Consider the following 12,265-nt stretch of genomic DNA (forward strand, 5'->3'; position numbering starts at 1 on the left):
AGTTTTATCCCGATTAGCTTGAAATTTTGCACAAGGAGTACAATTGATAGTATAGTCATGTGTGCTAAATTTGATTGAAATCGGTTCAGATTTAGATATAGCTTCCATACATATTTTTCGCTCAATATGGACTTATATGGCCCCAGAAGCCAGAATTTTGGACCTATTTGGTTGAAATTTTCCACTAGGAGTACAATTAGTAATATAGTCATGTGTGCCAAATTTGATTGAAATCGGTTCAGATTTAGATATAGCTCCCATATATATGTTTTTCTGATTTCGACAAAAATGGTCAAAATACCAACATTTTCCTTGTAAAATTGCCACTGCTTGGTCGAAAAGTTGTAAAAATGACTCTAATTTTCCTAAACTTCTAATACATATACATCGAGCGATAAATCATAAATAAACTTTTGCGAAGTTTCCTTAAAATTGCTTCAGATTTAAATGCTTCCCATATTTTTTTTACTAAAATTATGTTCCATCCTAGTGCATTAGCCAACTTAAATTTTGAGCCTATAGATTTTGTAAAAGTCTATCAAATTCTGTCCAACTCGAGTGATATTTAAATGCATGTATTTAGGACAAACCTTTATATATAGCCCTCAACACATTTGACGGTTGTGATATGGTATCGAAAATTTAGATCTACAAAGTGGTGCAGGGTATAATATAGTCGGCCCCGCCCGACTTTAGACTTTCCTTACTTGTTTTTCCTTAAGTTCAATTCCCCTTGGGGTATAACCATAAAACGCTACTCGCTTCCCTGGTACACCATTGGTCGCGATTTCCTGCCCTGCGGCACCTGCTCCGGCGTATTTCTTGGGAGGGTAGACAGGGAGACCGCCTTCGGGTATATCCATAATCGGCTCCTCGCTTCCTGATTTGCCATTTGTACCGATTCTCTGTCCTGTGGCTTAGCCTCGGTGCCTTTCTTGGTAGGCTTCTCGTCAATCATTGCCTTTCCAATCTTGAAAAAGACAGCTTTGTTACAAAGAATGGAAACGTTATCTAGGCCCTCCTTTCGGGGGAAGACCGCCCATTTCTTAATATTATTATGTCGACTTTATTCACTTGTTTTCAGTGTTATCTTCATTGTTATTAATACATTTAAAAATATTTGTTTTTTTTTGTCTTTTATTCTATTGCAGAAGCATTTATTGTCTCAAAATCGGATTCGGAGCTTTTTGAAGTTTATGCTATCTTATCGGAAAATTTATATCATGTATCCAGTGCTTTGAACACCATGGAAATTAATATGAAAAGCTATTCCCAAACACATGGATCCAGCTCTTCTCAGGTCTTTCGTGGTGTTGGCGAATCTAGCGATATAGTAACAAATCTGTAAAAAGTTATAAATTGTAACCTCCAAAAATCAAAACAAAGTTAAATGAAATTAAAAAGCTCTTCGGATTTTCAATATAACAAGCCCAAAAGAAAAAAAGTATATATAAATTAAAAAACAAAAATATGAAAGTTTAAAAATTTTTTTTTGTTTGTCAATTTTTTTTTAAGTTTTGGAAGACATTGTGTTACCACTTCATCATTGGAATGTATTATTGGAGAAATTTTAAAATGTATTCGATATTTCTTTTATCTGTGTTAAGTTTAGCAAATTTAAATAATTTGATTATATCTTTTAAGTTTAACAAAATTAATAGTTCTCGTTAAATCTCTATCTAAATTTATTCAAAATTAATTTATTTAGAAAAATTACGATATGATTGTTCGATTTTTTTTTTCAATTTTTTTGTTTAGACTTAAGAATTACTATTCGATTGCTCATCGTATATATCACAAATATAAGTCAATCATAAATCAGTATATAACTTATATGCACACATATATATACCAATATTCATACATCCTTATACATACTTTCGCGAAAGCAAGTATAATTAGAAACAAACAAAAAAATGATGACAGACTCGTTTTTTAGGAGCCATTATTCATTCACATAAATATAAAAATGTAAAATTCTCAAATAAAATAATGAAATCCATTAAACAAAAAAATATATCTACTACAAAGTGTTTCATTTTAATCGAAATATCAATATCCAGCAAAAACTCCTATTACCAGGTATGAGTACACACAAAAAAATTAGATTCAATCACGAAATTAATTGATCCAATTAACTGTTTAATTGAAATGTCTTCAATCACGAAAATGATAGTATCAATCACAGTTTTAAGTGGACATTAAAAAATACTTTATTAAAAAAATTAATCGATTTCATTAGGAAATTTTTTAATTCAATTTTTTAATTGAGTCAATTAAACAATTTATTGATGTTGATTGCAAAACTCAATTAATTTTTTCAATAAAAACGTAACTAGTTTGATTAAAAAGTTAATTGTATCAATTAATTTTTTTAATGAAATATTTTAAAAATTTCAATCATTAACATAATGCTAATAAAATAATAAAAAAAATTATAATCGGCACTTGCATTAAAAAAATCGGCAATCTACATAATATTAAAATAAAACTTATTTTTTGTGTAGGTTAGGTTAGGTGGCAGCAGCCCGATATTTCAGGCTCACTGTGAAACCACTTAGAGAAGTTTTGAAACACTCAGAAATGTCACCAGCATAATCCACCGCTGAAAAACTTCTTGGTGTTTTGGTCGACGCAGGAATCGAACATACGTCCTTGTGAATGCAAGGCGGGTATGCTAATATTTTGTGTAAAAACAAAACAAAAGTATTTATTTCATAAACAAATCAGAAAATTAATAGCACAACAATGCATTTCAATAAAAACCATAAGAAAGTCAGTTTCTTATAAAAATAACATTTTGTGGTTGAAAGTGACACCCAGTATCTCCCATACTGGCTACCCACGTCACTGTTAAACAAAAATATTTCGTATAAAAAATAAATAAATAAACAATAAATATTAAAAATTAATGTAATAAAAAAATAAATCTGAAATTAAAAAAATAACATTTTTCTGAAATATTGTTATTGATTCAGTAAAATTTTTATTTAAGAATAAAAAATTCTGAATCTCATGAAAAATAAAGAATTTTCTATAGAAATAAAATTTTGACCAAATTTCCTAATCAAAAAATCTATTACCATAAAATTTTGGCAAAATTTTTTATAGAAAAAAATGTTTACCAAATTTTCAAATAAAAAAATCTATAACTATAAAATTTTGGCAAAATTTTCTATAGAAATAAAATTTTGACTTAAATTTTTATAGAAATAAAATTATCAATAGAAACAAAATTTTGAAAAAAAATTTTTTGTAACAAACTAAATTTTGCAAAATTTTCTATAGAAATAAAATTTTGCAAAATATTCTATAGAAACAAAATTTTGACTCAATTTCCTATAAAAATAAAATTTTCTATAGAAAAAAATATTTCTATAGTAATAAAATTTTGAATAAATTTTTTATAGAAATAAAATTTTGACAAAATTTGCTATAGAAATAAAATGTTGACAAAACTTTTTATAGAAATAACATTTTGACAAAATTTTCTATAAAAAAACAACTTTGAAAATATTTTCTGTCAATATTCCACATACACGCAAAGAAGAAACATGATTGTCACAATCATATTCGAAGAGCAAAATAATATGATAGGAGCTATTTTTGCGGCGACCATGTAACATTTTCACCTGCAACCATGTTAGCTCAGTTAACATGGTTCTAAGAAAAATAAAATTGTCCTCATCTAAAATGTTATTATATTGATAAAAATAATTTTGTTTGAATCAAAATACAATGGTCACGATCTAAAATGTTATGGTATTCGTCAAAAATGTTTTTCTTCCAGTTAAAAGAACATGGTCACAACCCAAAATGTTTTGATCTTTATGAAAAAACTTTTTTCGTCGTCGAAAAAAGGACGCCACTAGAGAAAAGAAAACACAAAATTAACTTTATTTATTTGTTTTTATTTATTTATAAATTAATTCATTGTTTATTTGTATTTATAATGTCGTGCAAGTAAACATCACATATTTTTATACACTCTATTTTGGTTCAATTTCAACAATAAGTAATCATTCCATATTTACTTCGTGCCCATCAAATTTAAAAATGCAGGCATCATGTAACTGCAAATAAAAATAAATTATACCATAAGCAAAATGCAGAACAAAAACCAGGTAAATTTTTTTCAATTACACTTTCCTTTTTTGTGTTCACATAAAACCACGTGCCACTTCTGAATAAATAAATTAACACAAAACACAGTAATTTCGTATTCTCCTTCCATTCGAAACAACAATCAACGACTGACGCGCAAAATGAAAATCATGTGTACCTACTCAATGTTTTTATAAAATTCTTTTCGCTGCAAAAAAAGTTAAAAAATTAAATGGTCACGAAAAAATATACATGGTCTTTATGACCATGTAATGGTTCTAGACATGTCTATTCCTAACCTATAAAAATACTTTTTTCTCTGGAAAAAAGTAAAAAAATGAATGGTCAGGTACATGATTTTCCCGACCATGTAATGGTCTCAAATTCTATCATTTAAATAATAGAACATGTTTGCGGCATTTGAGAACCACTTAAATGCTTATTGCCAACATATATTTTTCTCCGCTCGAAATTTATTTTTACAAAGAAACAAGTCTAAAGTCGGGCGGAGCCGACTATATTATACCCTTCACCACTATGTAGACAAACATTTGTGTTACCATCTCAACTACTTAAAATTTGCTGGGAGCTATATAAAAGTTTGCATTTCCAGATACAAATACTTTAATGGAAACTCTAGAATTAAAATTTAAATCGGCTAACGCCCTGGGATGAAACACAATGTTAGTAAAAGATATGGGAAATACGAAGCGAGAGAAATTTTAATGCAATTGTACAAAAGAGATTTATGATTTTTCAGGCGATACATATGTATTCGAGATATAGGATAATTAGAGTAATATTTACAATTTTTGCTACTCAGCAGTGGCGATTTTACAAGGATTTTGGTTAGATCTCGCCAAGATATGTGGTCAAGTGTGGGTTGTGATATATTATTTGGTCTAGTCGGGCGACTTGGAGCCTTCTTTAAAACTCAACCGTTCTGTGAAAATTCTGGCATTAGAGTGTGTAGGATATGATCTTAGTCAGTTAGGGAAATCATCACAGAGTTTTGTGTAAAGTGTGAGAATTTTGGCCATATTTGTATTCTCTGAGGAAACTATTCAGTCAATTGGAGGAAAATCCCATTGAAAATGGGTCTAAAATATGAAACAGTCTACCATATTTCCCCAACTCTGGTGTACGTATATATGGGAGCTATATACAATCTGAACCAATTTTGACTAAATTTGACATGCATAGTTGGAATAATAATTGTGTTATCTATGCGAAATTTCACGTAAATGGGAGTATAAGTTTGGCCCCCTGGTCATATGAGTGCAAATCGGACGGGAGATATATATGGGAGCCATATCTAAATCTGAACCGATTTCAACCAAATTTGACACACTTAACGATACTATTAAACGTACCCCTTGTGCAAAATTTGAACCAAATCACGGCAAAACTCTGGCTTTTGTGGCCATATAAGTTCAAATCGGACGAAAGATATATATGGGAGCTATATCTAAATTTGAACCGAGTTCAATCAAATTTACCAAGCATTGGTAGAATGTCAATTCTACCCTCTGTGCAAAATTTCACGAAGATCGGTAGTAAACGTTGGCCTCTGTGGTCATATGAGTCTAAATCGGACGAAAGATATATATGGGAGCTATATCTAAATCTGAACCGATTTGGCTGATATTTTGCAAGATTTTCGAGATTCATAAAATATTTGGATGTACGGTATTTCAAGAAAATCGGTTGATAAACCCGCTAACTATGACCACATCGGGGATAAATATATATGGCAGCTATATCTAAATCTGAACCGATTTCTTCCAAAACCAATAGCGATTGCCTCTGTCCCAAGAAACGGCCCTATGGCAAATTTGAGGACGATCGGACTTAAATTGCGATCTGTGCTTTGTGCACAAAATTACATATACAGACAGACGGACAGACAGACAGACAGACGGACATCGCTAAATCGACTCAGAATTTAATTCTAAGCCGATCGGTATACTAAAAGATGGGTCTATGACCACTATTTCTTGGCGTTACATACAAATGCACAAACTTATTATACCCTGTACCACAGTAGTGGTGAAGGGTATAAAAATACATGGTTTTCGCGACAATTACATACTCTAGATAAGCATTAAATGTATGCGGCAACAATGTCCAAACATGTTTTTTCTCTGCGTGTATATGTTATTATATCAAAACGATTCTGAACTTGAATTCTTGAAAATTTACTAACTCAAACTGAATACATAAAAAATGAATATTTCATAGCCTACTAGAATGAAACTCAAAATGGTCTAATATAATCAAAGGTGTCAAATACATAATAGGCAAGTAGATCCATAGTGTATCGCAACATCTTCCTATGTTGGTCCTTGAGATAATTTGTATTACCGATGTTCCTTGCAAATTGTTATTACCCATTGTAAAGTCTACGCTATTATCCAATGTAGGAGGACTTGGTGGAAGACCTTCATTTCATTTTCATTTCATTTATTTACCCAGCAAAAAAAGCGTCGCCAAAAAGTCATGAAAATGTTCTTTTCGGATCCAGAAGTGGTGCAAAATTGACGCAGAAGCGATGAATTTAACATGGGCTTGTCATAGGACGGAAGTCCTCCATTTCAACAGCCGTTGCACTGAATTTGCATCACTTCTTTAGGTGTGATCCGAATTCAATGTTTTGGATGTAAATTAAAAAATTCTGTGATATTTTGTCAAATAAATAAATTTTATAATTTTTAATCGATTCTAACGCTTGTCGGAAACGTTTGACCACAAATATTTTCAAAAATTCACAATTTTCTCAGATTAGATTTAGCATTTTTGTCGACAAAATTTAAATGATTTGTACCATTTTATGAATTCTTACTCTGTTTTTAATCTATTTGAAATAAAAAAAGTTAAAATTACCCATTAAAGGTATGAAAAAACCAAGTTATAAAAAATTGACTTAAAAGAACTTCCTGGGTAGTTAAAATAAAGAACACTATTGGGAGTGCATCTTCTGGAAGTACTTTTAAAGTTGTGCCTTTGGAAGAACTTCCAAATTTTTTTGCTGGGTATTTTCGCATAATCTGTAAGCATCAACATGAGAGACCATAAGTATAATATTGAGATATTAATACTTAATTGACAATTAGATAACTTAATAATAAAGCTACAAATAAAAATTACAAGTTTATAATTATGTTTTTATAAGTATAAAATTTTACATATAAATTTAATAAAGTTTAGCACGAATAAGGATGAAAATATATTCCAAAAAGTAAAAATTAAAAATTAGCATAGGAACTTTAGAATCATCATAGCTAAAGATTGGAATTCTTTGAAGGACCAAAGGAAATGCCTGCTATCATAAGGTATATAATTATTCCAAATGCGTATGGCACGAATCTGAAAAGATCTTTGCATCAGAAGTGATTGGAACCTGGGAACCGTCAGAGATTGCGTTCGATGAGACACGCCGAACTGGAATCTTTCGAACAAATATATCGGTTGTCGGTTCCTCATTATTCTATAAAAGAGACAAATAACGCGCAAATCAATAAAGTTATTAAATGTACACCCCAGAAATTGAACTGTATATGGCGAAACGTGTTCGTAATACCTCAGATTGAATGCAAATCGTACAATTCGGTTCACACATACCCTCAATCTTCATTCAATATTGTTGGAGTTATCTGAAGAAGGTAGACCGTCTGGGGGAACCTCATTATCGCTTGAGTTTAATACTTCATTATGAGTTGAATTTGTGGTTGTATCCGCGATGGTGCCCAAATTAGTATTGGATCGATTAATATTGGGATCCATTGTGAAGTTTATTGTACCATTTTGCAGTTGCGAGTCAAGTATTGAATCACTATTATGAAATGACAAGTTTTCTCCTGTATGTCGTTCTCGAATGTATTTTTGTCGTTGCAATCACGAAATTAATTCATCCAATTAATTAATAATTGACAATTCACGAAAATGAAAGTATCAATCACAAAAGCCAATTAAATCAAGTAATGAAAGTCGGGCAGGAATGACGCAAAGAAAAACAAACGTTTGGAAACAACACGGATGAAACAACACATACACTGATTTGACAGCCGCTGGCCGATGATTTGGACCTATCGGGTCAATCCGGCACAGAGAGCCCGCCGCCGTGGGAATGCGGATTCCGTAAGGTACACAGTACGACGACAGCCTTATATGCCATTTCGACACATATCAATAGGGGACTTAATCAGCCCAAGCCGTGTCATAGGACGGTCCTCGTGGCGCTTGACCTATCGAAAGCATTCGATACGGTCAACCATGCCACATTATTCGAGGACATCGAGAATACGTCCCTACCGGCAGGAACGAAGCGTTGGGTTCTGAATTATATGTGTGGACGCCAGTCGTACGTGGAATTCAGGGACAAAAAGTCAAAACCCCGTAGAGTTAAACAGGGAGTTCCCCAAGTTGGGGTGATATCTCCGGCACTATTTAACCTCTACCTGTTCTCGATTCCACCCCCTTCTGACGGCGTCGAGATTGTATCATATGCGGACGACTGTAATACAATCATGGCATCCGGGTCCATTGTTGATGACATACGAGTATGCGATCGTTTAAACGTCTACATTGCTGATCTTACCAGTTATTTCACTGCTAGAAATCTGAGGATATCTGCCACCAAATCCTCAGCCACACTGTTTACTACGTGGATGGCGGAAGTGCGTAGCCAGTTGAATGTTAGAGTCGATGGCGAAATAATTCCGACAGTAAACTACCCAAAGATACTCGGCGTAACATTCGACAGCCTTTTCAGGTCATCTGCCCATGCCACTGCAATATGTAATAAGCTCCACGGTAGAAACAAGGTACTCAAGTCACTTGCCGGCAGTACTTGGGGTGCGGACAAAGAATCCTTGTTAACTACTTGTAAGGCAATTGGCCGGTCAGTGGTAAACTATGCAGCTCCAGTGTGGACACCGGAGACTAGTGACACGCATAGGAATAATGTATTCGTACAGACCTGCCAGAACGCTGCCCTTAGAACTGCGACTGGGTGTCTCCGCAGCACACGCCTGGATCACCTTTATGTGGAGACAAAGATCATCCCTGTGCGAAAATACAATAACATGTTGTCAAAGCAGTATCTCCTGGGTTGTCATCGCAGTAATCATTCAAACCACCATCTCATGGGTACACAACCACCACCCAGGAATGTAAGGGTTGATATACATCATCTAGAGCGCGAGATCCAGCGCTACAAAAGAGAGCCTCTAGATCAAGCAGCGTACCAGGCAGGTTTGAACAGGATTCATGAGGATACTGTATGTGGCAGCCGATGTATCAGGCTCACTTAGACTATTCTGTCCATTGTGATACCACAGTGGTGAACTTGATGAGGATACTGTAGCTGAAGCGGTGAGGAGCTACAAGGTTAATCCTGTTCTCGGAGTCCGTCCACCGTCCATAGCACCGGAGGAAAGGGACCTCCCACGGCAGACTAGGATTGTTTTAGCCCAATTAAGATCAGGCAAGTACAGCCGCCTCAATTCATACTTATCAGTGATTGATAGCAGCGTAGCTGACGTATGTCTAAGGGCCACACGACACGCGTTATCTCTTCTCTTGCCCTGCTACACCAATCCGGCTTACCACCAGATCACTCTGAACGTACCCCACCTTAGTCGCAGAGTTCCTCGATCTGGCTACAAGCTGAAGTACCAGAGCGTATAAAATAAAAATGGATGAAATCACAATAAACTGTTACAACAACAACGTTTGGAAACGTTTATCGAAAACTTTTTTTTTGTTAGAGTTTTTTTCTTCGAAAATTTCAAACTTTTATCACCAAAAAAATTTTTTGTTTGTTTCAAAATTTTTATTTTTGCAATAACAAAAATTTTTGTCGCAAAAACACAATATATTTCGTTTATATCAAGCACTATTCCTTTCTGACTTTAAGTCTTTAATAAGACACATTTTGATGTTCCATAATAAAAATTTAATACAGTAGTACACTGAAAAAATATTGTCGTGAGACCAAAGATGTCATGTCTTTAAACTATGAATGCGTTTTTTGCTTAGAATAGAAAACACATTTCTCTGATACAAAGCTGTTTTCCTTGACCGAAATACGATGAACTTTACTATATAGTTGTTTTTTCCTTATAATTAAGTGATTCAAATAAAAACTGCGTATCTTAAAATTAAAGAAAATTTAGTTTGACTAAGGTCAACTTGTCTGTAATAATTGTGAAAAATTCTTCAAAATTAAAGAAATTGTCTTTAAATTTGCTGTCTTATTGCATCTTGACAACAAAGCAAAAAAGCGTTTAAAAATAGGAGACGTTTTTCAACACTTTATTTTAAAGACGATTTTTAATTGAGTCATAGCATAATTTATATTTGAAGTCGAGTCTGAATTTTTTAAATTTAAGTTGTCGTTAGCACGTTTTTAAAGGACTTTAATTGCACATGACGGAAAAATCTTAAAAAACGAAAAAATAAATATTTGCTGCCTAGAATCAAATACGCAAAACTTAAATTTAAAAGACAATTCTGTCTTAAAAGTGTCCTTACTTCAATTCTCCGCTTCTTTGGCTCGGAATCTATACCAAAATTATTAGTGTAAAAACCAAATCTTTGGAACCGCGCATGTTTTTTTTCAGTGTATGTAATGTAGAACATCTTTTCGGAATCTTCCGACCATTTTTGGAATATATGTAAAATTACATTACTTCCGTTTCCAAAAAAAAATTTGTATTCGGTCTAAGCACACTGAAAAAAATATTGACTTAATATGGAAGATTATGCAACTTAAATTTTAGGACTCGAAATTTACACAATGCTAAGGAGAAAATTCTTTAAAATAATAACATTTTAATTAAAAGAAAGTTTATAATCCTTGCTTCAACATTTTTTTTCATTAAATTTAGGACAGAAATCTTGAAATTTGGCGTCCCTCTGTTGAAGTTGTAGATCTTTGAAGTAAGGCAAATGTACCTTAAAATAAAGAAAAACATTTTTAATTTAAAGAAATCGTCTTTAACTCAACTGACATATTAAATTTTTACATTTAAGATAAAAATGTTTCAAATATAGGCTAAGACTTATTTTAAGGATATGCATCTTTAGTTTAAAGTTGTTTTAGCATTAAGAAAACAGTTTTTACTTTGGCATAATTTGGATTTTGAAACTGGAATTTGTTTGTAACTGAAAACCTTTATTAATATATCGCAAACAGAGAATAAAAATTCGAAGAATGAGATCTGTATCCAATTTTAATGTTATCGACACTAGATTTAAAGCCAGGGAGGTCCCTAAAACATGTTTTTATTTTAAAGAACCCGCATCTTTGGCTCGGTATCAATACCAAAATCCTTAAAGGAAGGTCAAAATCTTTGGATCCAAGTATACTTTTATTTGAGTGCAGGTGTTGAACATTTTTTACTAAAAACTAAGTACATATAATTTTACTTATCACGCCAATTTTTATACCCTAAACGACATAGTGGTCAGGGTATAATAACTTTGATCTGCCAAAAAATGTGCCTACCAGAAACATTGACTTTAGACCAGGGATCCGGAGCGGTCCATTTTTTTCGCTCCGCTCCCGCTCCGGAGAAAAAAAAAACCGCTCCGCTCCTCGCTCCGCTCCGAGAAAAAAAAAATCGCTCTGCTCCGCTCCTCTTCGATAAAATTATAGTACAAACATTGTATTATTTATTATACATATATGGGAGCTATAGCTAAATCTGAACCGATTTCGATGATTTTTTGCACATATAGTTAGTGCTATAGAAGATTACATTTCGCCAACTTTGAGTAAGATCGGTTGATAAATAAGGGTTTTATGACCTAATTTGACAAAATCGGGCGATACATATATATGGGACCTATATCTAAATCTGAACCGATTTCGATGAAATTTTCAGACTTAAAGGGTGATACAGAAGATTATTTTGTGCTAAATTTGACGACGATCGGTTAGTAAAAAAAGTGCAACGTGACCCCATTTGTCGAAATCGGGCAATACATATATATGGGAGCTATATCTAAATTTGATCCGATTTCTTCCAAATTCAATAACGTTCGTCCTTGTGCCCAAAAAAACTCCCTGTACCAAATTTCATCAAAATCGGTTAATAATTGCGACCGAAATCCTGTGAACAACAAATACATGGACAGACGGACGGATGGACGGACG

General features: G+C 33.0%; 1 protein-coding gene across 10 annotated transcripts in view; it reads left to right on the top strand.

The window, feature by feature from the left end:
• The window catches only part of fry (microtubule binding protein furry), a 289,484-nt gene extending 287,467 nt beyond the window's left edge, over window positions 1–2,017 (top strand). For all 10 annotated transcript variants that reach the window (XM_075304475.1, XM_075304474.1, XM_075304479.1 and 7 more), the window contains one exon: window positions 1,152–2,017. In XM_075304475.1, the coding sequence (XP_075160590.1) occupies window positions 1,152–1,348 (197 nt within the window). In that variant the 3' untranslated portion in view covers window positions 1,349–2,017. The remainder of the gene's footprint in view (window positions 1–1,151) is intronic.
• The last annotated feature ends 10,248 nt before the right edge of the window (window positions 2,018–12,265 follow it).

Source organism: Haematobia irritans, chromosome 4 (assembly GCF_050003625.1).
Source record: "Haematobia irritans isolate KBUSLIRL chromosome 4, ASM5000362v1, whole genome shotgun sequence".
NCBI lineage: Eukaryota > Metazoa > Arthropoda > Insecta > Diptera > Muscidae > Haematobia > Haematobia irritans.